Genomic DNA, 15,344 nt, shown 5'->3' on the forward strand with positions numbered 1-15,344 from the left:
AATTAGTACAGACTTCCTAATTTATTTAGTCTGTGGTGATGACAGAGCACTCACACTGGAAATTATGTTATAAAGACCACCAGCGCTGTCAATTCCGGCAATGACTTCACAGTAGGCTATGCTATGTCTTCTAAAAACATAAAACAAAGCAGATAATAGACTGTCTATGTGAAAGTGAAAACCTTGAATGCGCTCTTAATTAAGCTCCATTTATTATGAAGCAAATACCGCAGTCGGTACTTTCTGATCTCCCTTATTAAATGAGTGGAGGAGAAGATTTAATTTCCCCATGGATCAAAAACCTCAAAGTAGTGTATCCTACTGTGAATAGAATGAATGGCCAGTCGTCACCCATTTGCTCACATTAATAGCTGGCTTGTGAGGTTCATCAATGTATTTCACACCTGTGACATCTGAGGTTATCACAGCTAAAAACATACTGTTTAGCATGGGTAGAGAGATTTGTTTCACACCTACACAGAGTGACACACTATTTAGAATTACCACACTATGTTGTTGACGTAATTGCAATGCTCTTTGAGATCCTTTGACACACGCCCCTAAAGTGAAGCAGCCATTTAAATTGCCAAGATTGTTTAAGACAGGGGTGCTTTTATGAAACCATACAGACCACTGCAAGTGAAATTAGATTCAATTTTCATGCATATGGTGATGAGCCAGTGAGTAAAAAAGAGTTTGATGGTGGTCATCAGCCATTTCTGACCATAGTCTGAATGGGAAGAGGGAGGAGAAATTAAAATTGATGTCTTAATGAATGACAGAATGGAGAGAAATGACACTACAAGGTACTACAGCTGGCTCTCTATGAAGTGGCACACACACACAGCCTTTAATAGCCTACTCGAACAATTGTGACGAAATATCACCATCTAGGGGTCAGATGGATTTCTGCCCTCTATAGAAAAGCTTCAGTAATCAGTATGATGTTGTTTGCTCGCTTTTATTCATTGAAACAAATTGATAAGTGATATAATACTTTACGTTTTGTGTCATGATTTGTAATATGTGTTTTAATTCAATTGTGCCACAGTAGTGAGCAATTCATTATCAGAAATAACATGCCTGGGACGTAAGGCTATTTTATAAATAGTTGTCGTATGTCTATTCGATTTAACAGAAGTTACCTTTATAGCTTGAAATGAATTTGAGTATATGGACGGCGCTGCTCCCTACGAAGGATACAGGGAGCGGGGGGAGGTGAACTCCAAGCCGTGCTGCTGAGACAATCAAAGCGCAGGCGCCAACCCGTGGGTATCATCGCATACGCGCATAAATGTTGCTTGCAGGAAGGCAGACTGGGCAACTGGGAAGGTGACTGTCAAGAGCAGCGGAAATGCGTTGCCAAGATAATCGAGCCTGGCATCAAAAATCGGAGATGGAGTGTGGTTAACCATTCCGCAGCTCCAGTGCAGTTTCATGGATGCATGTCTTCCATGCCTCAACACTCGTCTGTGTAGGTCGCAGCATCTCTCGGATCCTAATGGCTTTTCTCATCTGACGCGCGAGGATTTCTGGACAACACCTCGACAGATTTTGTATTTACTCTAGCATCACACATAAAACATAAACATGATTTTTAAATCATTCCATAAGCGGAAAAGACTACATACATGTGCAGGAGTGCTATGGCTGCATACTTCGCTTTGGATTTTATGTGCCGTGTCCGGAGAAGAGCATCGCTTCAGCGTGGAGGTAAGCTTGGCCCAGTTCTGTTCTGGGGTTGGGTGTTGAGACTGAGTGCGCCGGCCCTGCTTGATGACTCCCATTCTTTACGAATCGCATGCAAATACAGTCCCCGGAATGAACAGAAACATAATTGCGTTGTGTCGGACTGCAGTAGTTGGGCATCATTATCGTCATACCAGAATTATCACATTTTGAACAGTAGCTCACAAGGGAATTGACTGCATGGAAATGGAATATGTATGCATACGCTTAACAGTTGATGTTGGTTTTCTCTAAGTGGCATGTATTCTTTTGCATTCTAGTCTATCCTTTTATCATTGTAGAATTTAGATGAGGTTTATACAAGCTGTAAGCTACAGAGATGTTGCTGTGTTTACTACATGTGCTCAACCACTATAGACAGAAAAGTGAATGTGACACCTCATTCTAACAATTTCTTCAATGGAATGACAGACATGACATGACACAGGAATACACATGGTATGTTGACCCCGAGGAAGAAGCCCAAAATCTTATTAATGACGGAGCACCTAGTGTAAGCAAACACAGTCTTACATTTTGTCTCTGTATTACCTACTGACATCTAAAGATGTTATGAATGGCAAGCTTTTAATGAGGGTTGGTCTCTCTCTATCCACTGCTTCCCTTAGATATGCCTGTCTAGATTAAGATTTTAGCAGGACATGGTGTTATGTAATAAGATTTAGACCCCTCTGGCCCATATTATTTAGTGTCAGACCTGCTGAGAGTGAAGTAGATTCAGTGCTAGCGCCACTAGATAAAAACAGAATCTCACATCTGCTCCTGTTTTGGCAGCAGGATCCAAACAGAATGCTGTTTTCCCCCTCATAGGAGCACTGCAATCATGAACCTGTAAAGGACGATGATCAGCCAGGACACCACAAACTATTTTCAGCACCAAGACATTTTTCAGTCCATCTGTTCAGAACTAATGAATAGAAGTGTTCAGACTCAGAGGATCAGACAAAGTATTTAACATGCAGATAAAAACATCATCCTTGCCCTGTCAGATTCTTCGGATTAAAAAAAAAAGTGTGCTGACTAAATCAATGGCATGTATTTCTGCGTCCTTGACCACTGTCCACTGTTCCCCCCCGGCCATTTGTGCTGAAGGGATCAAGGCAGTGACCTGGATACGCGTAACCCCCAGCTTGTTCCTGCTCTGCTGTGGGTAAATGTATGGGGCTCTCCATACTGCACTGACTGCCCGCTGTGTAGTTGAAGGGCTGTAGACTTTGGCAGTGGCGGCGGTTTGCTGCTGCATACTCACTGCTCAGGTCACTGGATTCGTATTAGCTTGATTAATAGTGTGGTAGGGCTGCCATCACAGGCCTGGGATCAGGCTGGGACTCAGCACAGAGCACTCAGGGAACCACTGCATCCCGGCCCATTTACAGTGATGCAAAGGACAGGACCACCAATTAAAAAACAGTGGGAAAAGGAGACGTTGGTCCTCCTTGTCACGTGAAGTGCCCATAAGGGCATACAAGGCTACAGATTTAGCTGGAGAGCTTTGTGTGTGTGTGTGTGTGTGTGTGTGTGTGTGTGTGTGTGTGTGTGTGTGTGTGTGTGTGTGTATGAGTATGTTTGTGTGTGTCGCATGCATTGTGTGCACTTTAGGCGACTAATTGGCCAACACGCAGCCACACCCGACTCCATCCCGTCCAAAAAAGGCCGCTTATTTTTTATGGGAGTGTGACATGGGCACTGCGCTGCAGGAGCGGCCTGGGAGTGCAATCAGAGATATGCAGTCTGCTCAAATGAATCGGCACAGTGCCATTAGCCAAGGTGCTTTGGCTACTGTGGCCCACGTGCACTTGTTTTGCGGGAGCTGTCACTGGCCCATTGATGATGGACACCTGAGTCTGAACACAGCCCGGGGGTAAATGTACACCGCCACAGCTGAAAGTGTCTCGTGGAGCCAGCCGCAGCATCACATAATAAAACCATAGGGCTACAATGTGTATTAGGCAATCAGGAAGAATTGGAAAAGGGAAAGGAATCACATTTGCAAATGCACATGTAGACTCACAGTATCATTTACTCATGAAGGTCTGGAACCTGTGCCTTAGCACAGCAGTCAGTGCCAAGTAAACACACAGCTGATTAAAGGCATATAAAGCGGATAAAGGGGTTGTTTGGCTCAGGAGCAGGAATCAGAGAGAGAGAGAGAGAGAGAGAGGGAGAGCGTGAGAGAGAGGGAGAGAGATGGAGGGAGGGGCGGGTGGGTGGGGGGAGAGAGGATTAGCTGGCGTGGCAGTGATAGCTCTGAGAGCCTGAAGTGAGTCGGTGCACAGGCAGCTGGGTAGCAGGGAGACAGCTGTGGGTTAGTGTAGTGGAGGGAAGGGAAGGGAAGTGAAGTGAAGTGAAGCTGCGTGGTTGTTTTTGTTCGCTGGGATTGGCTGAGCCTGACAGTGACCTCTCAGCCAACCTGCATGGGCAAGGGCTCACAAACAGGAAGTGGAAAAGCAGGGTAACATGCATTTCAATATGCACTAGCATTATCACAAAATGTTGCTAAGGAAAACATTTTTATTCTGCAAAACTGAAACTGGGTCTGCCCTGAATAACACAGAAAAGCAGTGGTTCTCAAGCTGTGCAGGTACAGATACTGTTTTATTTTTCCATAAAGACTAAATAATCACTTCAAATTATATCAAAATATATAATAGAAAATTCTTAACCAAGTTTAAGTTAAATTCAATCTATCTTTTATCTTTCTTGGAAAAGAAGACGCAAAACATTATGTACAATGTGAAATATGTTGTTAAATTGGTCCACGCTACTGTATTTCAATGCTGGTTATAATGGTGGTACTTGCAAAGCCAATTTTTTTCTGAGGTGGTATTCACTGTGAAAAGTTTGAAAACCACTGCAGTTGATACAGCTGAAATTCACTGGATTCAGTTTGAGCCCTGTTGAGTCTAAAGTGATTTGTTTCTCGGCCCTGTGGGTTGCATCACTGACAGTGTGTGCTGTTGCAACATCGGACAGTGGTAAACAAGAACTGTGACGAAGGGTAGGAGTGACTGACAACACTCCCGAGTATGGGAACACAACGCATCACTCACAGTGGCGCCTAAACAGAAGTGAATCAGACTGTGCCCATACCACGGTGTGAAGCCCAGCATGGCGCAGCAGACGCCCTGGCCCTGCCGTCAGCAGAGCTCATTCACCAACAGTCCCGCACAGCATGGCGCTGCCCACTACTTGGAATCACGTGGAGGCACAATAGTTCCTATTTATCACTGTAAAATATTTCTATCTTCCCTAGCCTTGAGGGTTACATACTGCCACTGCCTCATCTGTGATGCCCATCATTCATTTGTTAGCCCTAAGTAATAATGCTGAATACTTGATCTGACATATCCATTTATACAGTATCCTGATGTGCTATTTGTGCACGAGGACATGTGGTCTGTGCGGACGCATTATTCATGCGGACCCTCTCAGTGAGCAATATCGCAGTAGCACATGGATGGCCTGCCTCTGAATAATTGAGAGGAAGCGATACCAGCTAAGACGAATGCGCTGTATCCGTCGGATGCTTCATTTCCATGGAGAGCCCTGGGCATGTGCCCACCGGGCGGGTGGGAGCCAGCCGGCGGAGCCCACACAGCCTGGCCTGATGAATTATTGACATGTACTGCCCTACACACACACACACACACACACACACACACACACACTCATACACACACCCGTGCCGCTGGTGTGTTCCCTGACTTCCTGGCGTTGTGTGGGAGTGGGAGGTCATATGCAGGCCCACTCTATGAGGGACTGATTGAATGGAAGAGACAGGGTGATTGGCTCCCTGTTACCAGGTCCGTGTGAGCGCTATTGGCTGCTGAGTCGCCATGGAGGCACACCTGTGACGTTAGCCAACACAGCTCATGTGGCGTTTTCCCGAGCCTTGAAGCCATCTTGCAGTAATGAGTGTGTGCAACATGAGAGCTTAGGTCGGGTCAATCTGGTCATTGTCACAACTGTTTGCAGTTTTTTAATGGAGTAAAATAAAAAGAAGACAAGCTGTTGGTGTGTTTGTCTGTGTCTGTGTCTGTGTGTGTGTGTGGGCATGCATATACACCTAAACACAAATGTGTGCATGTGTGTTATACCCACACTCCTGAATGTACAGGAACCAGCAGATAAGCGCATTTACTGTGGACTAACATTATGACTGGTTACCCATGATGCATTACTTTTGCACTGCCATCTGTGGCTTTTAGCCGTGCCCGCAGGCCAGCTGTTATTCACTGGAGCAGTCAGGGAAACGTGTTGTATTTAGTCCTGACATGGACACTATCAAAACTCTTAAGGGAAGTGACAGGATGGAAGTCTTTTTGCCTGCCTTTGAACTATCGGGTGCAATAATAAGTATTGGTAAATATCAATATATTCTTCATTCATAAATTCATTCATAGTCATACTTCTGTTGCATTGTGTGTGTGTGTGTGTGTGTGTGGTTAGGGTAAAGCATTATGAGGGCACGGTTGGGAAAATGTGAGTCTGTCTATATGTGGCTAAGACGAAGTCAAAGCAAAAAGAGCTCTTGATAAAATCTCTCTTCCTCTCCCTCCTGCTCTCTATCTCTTCTCTCTATCCCTCTTTCTTACTCACTTGTTTTCTCTCTCTCTCTCTCTCTTCTCTAGGCTTGGCTGCAGAAGTATGGCTATCTCCCCCATACAGAACCTGGAATGGCTGCGTTGCGCTCAGCGCAGACCATGCATTCAGCCATTGCTGCCATGCAACGCCTTTATGGCCTTAATGTCACTGGGACACTGAACAGAAACACCATAAGGTGAGCTTCATTTCAGATACAATACACACATACACAAACACAGAGTGTGTGTGAGAGAGAGAAAAAGAGAGAGAGAGAAAGGGAGTCTGTCTCTCAAACATATATTGTATTTTATATATTTGCATTCACTCAGACACCCCAACACTTAACTAGGATAGTCTGCCTACAAACCTCATGTACTGAGATTCAAGTTCAGTATGTAAAATTTACCCGATGTATACCAGAACTCCACACAAACACACACACACACAACACAGAGACTGATTATACATTATATAATGTAAAGTGCTGAAAGTGAATACCAAATGTGTGTGTGTGTGTGTGTGTGTGTGCATTGTTATTACCTAACTGCTAATATTTTTTAATTAGGATGTATTGTTAGAGAACAGAACAGCGTAGATGATTTCTCAGTGGCTCAAAACACGGTGCCTGTCAGTGCTGAATGATGGCTGTTGTTGGTGGTGACAGGAGCTTTGTGGAGAATCTTTCAGCCATTATCTATCTGCTGCACAGGCATTAATGAAAAGTGGCAACCATTACAAACAACATGCGGTGATAGTGAATCTTGTGCAGCGGGATACAAACGCTCCTAGTAGCCAACGCTAAAAATAGATAGAAGTAGTCAACCAACAGCAGAGCAGGATTTGTGGTCAGCCACATGGGGCCTTCGGGGTCTGAGACAAGAGCATTAACCTGCTTAGCTACCGGCAGGAAAAGAATGTTGAGGACATGTGTCCAGATGTACTCACGTCATGCTCTGTCTCCTCAGCTGGATGAGAAGGCCTCGGTGCGGAGTCCCGGACCAGCTCAGGGACGTGTCCAGTTCCGGCTCCCGGTCCCGCAAGCGGCGCTACGCCCTGACGGGCCAGAAGTGGCAGCATGCGCACATCACATACAGGTGGGCGTGAGTGTGGACGATGACTTGTCCGGCGTGGCGATGAGATGGAAGTCTGTAGAAACTTCAGTGACCTTTAACAAGCTGTTTTCGAGTTAGTCACCTCATCACTTGCAGTGACGTAAAAGAAAACGTCCCACGTGTTCTAGGTTGCGTGGGCTAAAACCGCCATGGATACATTTTCGCTCCGATTTCTGCCATTGCAACTGAGACCTGGCACACGTAATTTAGAAACCTCCTCACTGCCTTGCGCTTATCTCTAACCTTTCAGGAACGTAATTCTACAGCTCGTAAGTTTACATTTAGCGAAGGCAGGGAGGAAATATAAGGTACTCTCACCCCAATTTAGACTAGACCGACTAGAGCATGTGATAACAAAAATGATGTATTCAAATCCTCGCTCCTGTGATTAGGTTTTAATTGCTGAGGCACCTATGCAAATGGGATGTAAATCAGTGGTGGAAGGGGACAGGCTGCTGACTGCTCCTCTTGCTGGGGAAAAAAATCACAGGAAGTAGAGGAGATTTTCCATTTCTCTGTGTCTGTCAGAGAGAGATAAAGACTTGAATGTGAAAGTTCAGCAAAGCCACTGCGGCTGGAACAGTTTAAAAGTAAACTCTCAAGCTTCTAGGATTCGAGGGACTATGGGTTTTTTTGGGGAGGAAAAACTGCTTTCTCACCATTCCCAGGTTTTGTGAGTTTTGATTTGTGTGTGTGTGTGTGTATGTGTGTGTGTGTGTGTGTGTGTGTGTGTGTGTGTGTGTGTGTGTGTGTGTGTGTGGATGTGGATGTGGATGTTGCAGTCCCACATCAGTAGATGATTGTTTCAGCGCTGCCTGGAAGTGTTGGTTTCCTTCATCATAGTGCTCCTTCATTCTTTATCTATGTGACCTAGACTGCAGGAGAATTCATTGATCGCCTAATTTGTTGTTCAGACACAGCCATGGCGCGCAAATTACATTCAGTGCCAAGATATTTGTCTTTATTCAGTGCTTGTCACATATTACTCCATGCAGCAAAAACAGCTCAAATTAATCATCAAACATCATCAAATTCATCTCCATTTTTAAAATATGAATATAAAAAAACTGTCCATCTGGGGCAACACAATGAGCCTTCAAATGGATTAAGGCCAGAAGACAAGCAACGTGAAAGCCAGCATATTTTTTATAGTTTCTGTCCTCCTTTCCAGCCTAAAGAATTTCACACCCAAGGTGGGAAACCAAGAGACACACGCCGCCATCCGCCGGGCGTTCGACGTGTGGCAGGGCGTGACGCCGCTGCGCTTCGAGGCAGTGCCGTACAGCGCTCTGGAGAGTGGCAAGCGAGAGGTGGACATCACCATCATCTTCGCCTCAGGTTTCCATGGCGACAGCTCCCCCTTTGACGGCGAGGGGGGCTTCCTGGCTCATGCCTACTTCCCGGGCCCTGGCATTGGCGGGGACACCCACTTCGACTCGGACGAGCCCTGGACCCTTGGAAACCCTAACCATGATGGTGAGATAGTGAGCTCTGCCACCCCTAGTCTTGGGCATTTGTGCGTGGGCCTGCATGGGCCTATGCGTGCCTATGGAGTGCGGATGGCACATATGGATGGGGTGGGAGGGTGGTAAACGGGGGTGGGGGGGTGTGTGTGTGTGTGGGGGGGTCTGTGGTGTAGTGGTTGCGGTGAATATTATTGGGTGGCTGAAGCCACTCTCTGATGGGGTAATCAGATCCGCCACTGTGTTGCATCCAGAGGCACTTAACCTTAATTACCTAGACTGCTAGACCTGAGTGCTTTTAAGACAAGCGCTCCAGCATGGCGATAATGGATAGTAGCACACACAGGCATTAGCCAGCCGCACTCACACGGCTGTCTGGCAGGCTGATAGCACCCGCTTTTGGCTTCCATGATGGCGTTGTGCTCTGAATCCTAATTGCGGCCTTTCATTTAACCCATTAACAGCGCAGGGTCACGGTACTTCTCTCGAGGTTGCGGGTCAACATACTTCGAATGTTGACCAGAGTGTTATCTGATCTGCGATATTAACACTGTACTGTTTACCCTGGTATGGGAAGGGTTTATGGAATAATACAAATCTGTCAGTGACAGTGAAATGGCTTTAAGGTTGTCTTCCATCTCGTGAATCTAGAACTTTCTGTTTGTTGATGATGCTACCACAGAGCGTTCCTGTCTCAGGACGCAGAGCCTGTGCTGAAATTCCTGTAGTTATGCTAGTCTATGAAGTAGCCTGATGAAAGTCAAGGTCAGGAGAGGTGATAGTGGGCGCAGTATGGTTCAGGAATTAATGGACATGCCCACATTTTATACACTGTATCACGCTGGATTCCTGAAGCCAACATTTGTCATGCACACATATAGTGCTTAGTGAGACAAGCCCTGGGGTGTTTACTGTCAGTGCCCCTGTGTTTTTTTCACTCTTGTGCAATGTGCATGTGTGTATTTTTACTTGCCTGTGTTTTGGGGCAACATAGGTTCACTCATGGCATGTTGTGTAAGACAGTACCCTTCCTCTGCCCCCATGGCAAGGACGTGATTTTCTCTTGTGTTTTTGCTGAACTACTGCACGTGTTCAGATCACCATGCATTCCCTAGCCTTTCACTGTCAGTTAGCTTATCTGAGAATGTGATGCACCAAAATGCCATGACCCCAGATTACAGACAAGAATATAATCTGAAACACGCTACTTAACTGAAAATCCATGCCAGCTGTTGTTACATTGCACAACAATCCACATTATTGTGAAAGCACAATAAACAAACAAAACACACCTGAAATTCCACTGCCTCGGCCTAGTACTCTCCCATAAAAAGGAGTGTTGGAGATTCTGGAACTGTTTGGTGTGATTTCAAATATACACTGGAGAGATGTTAAATTCCTAGTGCTATAAGTAGGGGATTTCACACAACTGCAAATCAACAACCAAGCCTATTTACTGTCAAAAACAAAATCACCAACAAAACCTTTGTGGACAAAAACCAGGCCCCTTCCTTCATGGATGTTTCATTGAATTAGACCCACAACACCTCCAGAAGGCTCAACAGTGGTATCTGGCATCCCACACCCACCCCCTCCACACTCATGATGGGTTCTCTGCCAACAAACAGCAAGCCCTTGATGCGGGCACCGACAAATACCGACAAACTCTTCAGTCAATCCTCTTCGTTGCTGTGGCCAGTTATGATCCAATCAGCAACATATACAAACAAAATGCAAACCCTTGATGAAGGCACAAACAAGTACCTGCAATTTCTCTGGTCATCTCTCTCCGTTGCTGTGGCTGTTTATGATCCGATCAGCAACATAACCAGACAGACCGCAAGCCCTTGATGCGGGCACCCACAAATACCAACAAATACCTACACATTCTTCAGTAATTCCTACTCATTGCTGTGGCTGTTTATGATCCACTCAGCAACATACCAACATACCAAGCAATATCATAAATTCTTCAGTAACTGTTTTACAGCTCCTTTCAGTGACCGTCCTCGAAAACCAAAATCTACAGGAAGTGTTGTGGCTGACTTTGTACAAAGCCTCTAGCACCTATCTCCACTGGTCTTGTGGGTGCTTACCAGCCACATTCTCTTACCGCTTCAAGTCAAAGTATGCAGAGCTGGTAGCAAAGGTAACGGCTTATACCGGTATATTAAACATGTATATTTCTGGAACTTTCTGTCTTTTTACAGGCAATGACCTCTTCCTGGTGGCAGTGCATGAGTTAGGCCACGCTCTTGGACTGGAACACTCCAACGACCCCACTGCCATCATGGCCCCCTTTTATCAGTACATGGACACAGAGAGCTTCAAGCTACCGCATGATGATCTACAAGGCATTCAGAAGATCTATGGTGAGTTATCTGGGGCATGTGGCAGTCTGATACTTCATCTATAGGATGAATAAGACCTCTTGTTGAGACATACCAGTTGAGGACACTGGTAAACCAAATTGTTTTCTTTTAAAGGAACATGTCAACTTTTTGGGAAATGAGTTGTTTTGCCATGTACCCCAGAGTTAGATAAAAGGACTCCCACTCCCTGCACCCAGCTGTGCGCCGTCCGTGTGTCAGCCCCCACCCTCTGGAACACTCTCCCAGTTGAGGTCCGCTCCGCCAAATCTCTGGACACCTTCAAAACGAATTCCTCAAAACCCACCTGTTCATCACAACCTATGACACCCAAACTGCCTGAGCTTAGGCTATTACCGTCCTTCTGTGTCTTTCTGTCTTATTGTTTTGTAAAGCAACCTTAGGTACCTTGAAAGGCACTATGCACTATGTGCACCTCGACAGGATCAGTTGTCATCGTTAGACCAGTCGTCTTTGTTTGTAAGATCTCTCGGATCTCTCTCGTCTTAACAGGTCCTCCAGACAAGAACCCCCAGCCCACCAGGCTGCTGACCACAGCAGCGCCTCCACGCCAGCTGCCGCCCTCGGACCCTCGCAAGCCCGACCGCCAGAGCCGACCCCACCGGCCCCCGCAGAAGACAAAGACCACAAACCAAAACTCGAAGCCGAATATCTGTGATGGTGGATTCAACACCCTAGCCATCCTGAGAAAGGAACTGTTCGTTTTTAAGGTACTTTGGTCATTACACAACACTACATTCTCAAGGATGTGTGTATTAATAATGTTGCAGTTTTTACCTAAAACATTTAAAAGCATTACTGTGCTAAGCCCTTGTTTTGTGTTAATTTCGTTCTCTAGGACCAGTGGTTCTGGAGGGTGCGAGATAACTCAGTGGTGCCGGGCTATCCAATGCAGATCAATTACTTCTGGAGAGGACTGCCTCCCAAGATTGATGCAGTCTATGAGAACAGCGAAGGGAAGTTTGTTTTCTTCAAAGGTGAGAATGACTGCCTGCTTTAATACAATAAAATGTATTTGCTCTCAATGTAGAGATGACTCACGTCTGTATTATTGTCTCCGTTTGTATACCGACATGCTTGTAGGGAACCGCTTCTGGGTATTCAAAGACACCACCCTGCAGCCTACGTATCCTAAGGATATCTCCCTGTTTGGCACTGGGATGCCCACTCAGAGCATTGAGACGGCCGTCTGGTGGGAGGAACCTGCTAAGACATACTTCTTCAAAGGAGACAGGTTGGTGTTGCAGGCCCGAGCCTCTGTCCCTCAGCACGGCACTGCATTCCTGCGTGAGCACAGTGCTGCCCCTAATGATTGTGCTTAATTATGTGGAGCTGCCAAGTTGCAGTGGCAAAGTCATTAGAGTCCTGGGAAAAGCAAGCACCCATAGCTGTGTACTGCAGCATTCTTGGCAGGAAATAAATAGTATGACAACGTTCATAACTGCTGCCTGCTGCTCCTCTATTTGAAAGCGGGACAAAAAGGGGGGTGGCACATTTGTGGTGGTGGATATTTTAGAAATATCTCAAATAAAAAACACAGTAGTGCTAAGGCAGGTCCTGCTGTCTGGTAAAGTCTGGCTGATGCATTGTCCTCATTCTGTCTGTGTAATGCCTTCTATCCTGTGCAGATACTGGAGATATAATGAGGAATTGAGGACCATGGATCCTGGCTACCCCAAACCCATTACTGTTTGGAAGGGTATCCCAGAATCCCCACAGGGCGCCTTTGTGGACAAAGCAAATGGTAGGACCATGATAATGTGACACAATCTAGATTAGTTTCTACAGCAAGTACAGCAATTTAGGAACTTAAGCATATCAAATATAGCTTCATATGATTTCTCAGTATTTTGATGTCAGCATCTCTCATTCTGACTCTACTGTATCTGCAGGATTTACGTATTTCTATAAGGGGAAGGAGTATTGGAAGTTCAACAACGAGAGGCTACGAGTAGAGCCGGGCTATCCACGCTCCATCCTGCGCGACTTCATGGGCTGCGACCACATCCCCATCGACCCAGACACGGACTGGGCGCCGCCGCAGCAGGAGGAGCACCAGTACGACCCCGAGGACATGGACGTCATCATCAAGCTAGAGAGCGCGGCCGGCGGCACAGAGAAAGCGGTGGCCATCGCCATCCCCTGCATCCTGGCGCTGTGTATGATGGTCCTCCTCTACACCGTGTTCCGTTTCAAGAGGAAGGACACCCAGCGCCACATACTGTACTGCAAGCGCTCTATGCAGGAGTGGGTGTGAGAGTGGGACGGCTGCACCACGCGGAGGAGCAGAGTTGTCCATCCAAGTGCCCCCCCCCCCCCACACACACACACACACAGTCTCACCCGCCCAATGTCCGCCCCCCAACCCCCCCACCCCAGGTTAAGACCACCTAGCTGCTCTTGCTGATTGGGTGTTTAGCAGTTGGCAGAGTAGTCTTGCCATGGAATCTTTGGGTTTAGGCTAGGTCAGGTCATTTGGTGTGAAGACCAGGCCGTGCTGGTTGACTGTGGACAGGAATGGGATTCAGTCTTTTGGGATGAAGGTGTTGGCTCTTCCTTCCAAATACGAGGACAAGACCTGAGTGTGCAAAGCCATCTTGGACCTACGGCTTTCTTCAAAATGAAACGACTACACTGACAATAAAGAGCTGAAGACAGGACTTCTCTCAATTCTGTACACTGTAGGTACATCATTTTGAGTGTGGGCTTGAGTGTCCCTCTAAAAACCTAACTGTGGATGCAGACTGACAACTGAACCAAATATGACCTTACTTTCCAAAGAGGATTGCTTTCGTTTTATGTTTCTCTCATTGATGCTTATTATCGTCTCATTTTATTGTATTTTTTTGTTTATCTTTGCTCTTGCCTGAGGTAGTAACTGAGAGCTGGAGATTGTAGACTGTTGAAGGAGTCTGTCAAAAACAGGTCCAAACTCTACCTGCAATATTTTTTGAATGCCTTAAATTCACAAATTACTTTATTCTGTGTATATCTAAGTGTATTTATGTAGATTGACATTTTGTGTCACAGTGTGTATATACAGTATGGTGTGTGTGTGTGTGTGTGTGTGTGTGTGTGTGTGTGTGTGTGTGTGTGTGCGTGCGCGTGCGCGTGCGCGTGCGCGTGCGCATGCTCCACAAGGTGAGCTATTCAGATGGAAGATTTTACTGTATAGGTTACCTCACCTCTGACTTGCTGTTCCTCCTCGGAGCAGTCCAGTGGTTTAGGGTGTTAATTAGCACACTACAAGTGCATAAGGATCAGCCAGGTAATCAGTGATCAGTAGAATCGTAAGCACCAACACCTTTAGCCTTGTTGCCATCTGGAGGAAAGATAAAAGGCTTTCATTCTTTAGTGACTCATGATGTTTATTGTTCAGTCTCTTAATGCAGAAATATGATGGAGAAGTTATTCATCATGCATACAATGCACTTGTATAGTGCTATGATACATATAAAAACAGACAAATCCCAGTAATTATGCATGAAGTCAGATTTCAATTGTTTCATGCCTCATAATAATTTCATGACGAGTTGATAATTCATAACTTGCTTTGTCTCGAAAGCAAAGCTGACATAATGGGTGTAGTGAAGAATAGTACAAATGACTGTTATAGAAAATACTGGATAGAAAAAAAACATTCCTCATATGGTTTGTGTTTAAATGTGAATAGAAAGAAATATTATATTATAAAAATCAGCTTCTCCAGGTTGAACATACTTTTTAACGTGGGAGCAGAATGATATGCACTGGTCAGTTGCCTTCCTTTATAAAAAATAATTTAGCATTTGATATGTTTTAGAAAATCAAACTAACCGATTCATATCAGTTTTTTTTGTAACTCTGCATTATAAGACTAAACAGAAATAGCAATCCTCTAACATGATCATGTGCGGTGTACTTAGAATCCAGACGTCTCTTGGTCACACACCCAAATGAATGTGTGAAATTCATTTTGTGTGTGATGTTTACTTATGTTTTTTGAACGTGAGGAACCTACTCCATTTTGCCTTGCAACTCAGTGAGTACTGTACATGTATATTTGA

The 15,344-nt window shown here is 45.5% G+C and overlaps 1 protein-coding gene across 2 annotated transcripts; it reads left to right on the top strand.

Moving 5' to 3' along the window:
- Positions 1–1,326: 1,326 nt before the first annotated feature.
- mmp16b (matrix metallopeptidase 16b (membrane-inserted)) lies at positions 1,327–13,603 on the top strand. 2 transcript variants are annotated; one of them, XM_076295728.1, is made up of 10 exons: positions 1,327–1,713; positions 6,381–6,529; positions 7,299–7,427; positions 8,617–8,921; positions 11,119–11,280; positions 11,791–12,008; positions 12,137–12,275; positions 12,382–12,532; positions 12,927–13,042; positions 13,191–13,603. In XM_076295728.1, the coding sequence occupies exons 1-10, from the start codon at positions 1,591–1,593 to the stop codon at positions 13,553–13,555; spliced, it is 1,857 nt and encodes a 618-aa protein (XP_076151843.1). In that variant the 5' UTR covers positions 1,327–1,590; the 3' UTR covers positions 13,556–13,603. The 2 variants fall into 2 exon arrangements, with proteins under 2 accessions (XP_076151843.1, XP_076151844.1); XM_076295729.1 differs by lacking the exon at positions 1,327–1,713 and adding an exon at positions 4,105–4,330.
- Positions 13,604–15,344: the final 1,741 nt, after the last annotated feature.

This window comes from Alosa pseudoharengus, unplaced genomic scaffold (genome assembly GCF_046254945.1).
Source record: "Alosa pseudoharengus isolate Yale_2024_CS ecotype anadromous, Long Island Sound unplaced genomic scaffold, YU_APseudo_1.1 YU_APseudo_1.1_scf_2, whole genome shotgun sequence".
In the NCBI taxonomy this organism is placed as follows: domain Eukaryota; kingdom Metazoa; phylum Chordata; class Actinopteri; order Clupeiformes; family Clupeidae; genus Alosa; species Alosa pseudoharengus.

Coding starts and splice junctions, on each gene's coding strand:
- mmp16b (XM_076295728.1), top strand. CDS start 1,591: ATGATTTTTAAATCATTCCATAAGCGGAAAAGACTACATACATGTGCA. Junction 12,009..12,136: donor AGGAACTGTTCGTTTTTAAG/GTACTTTGGTCA, acceptor TTCGTTCTCTAG/GACCAGTGGTTCTGGAGGGT. Junction 12,276..12,381: donor GAAGTTTGTTTTCTTCAAAG/GTGAGAATGACT, acceptor ACATGCTTGTAG/GGAACCGCTTCTGGGTATTC.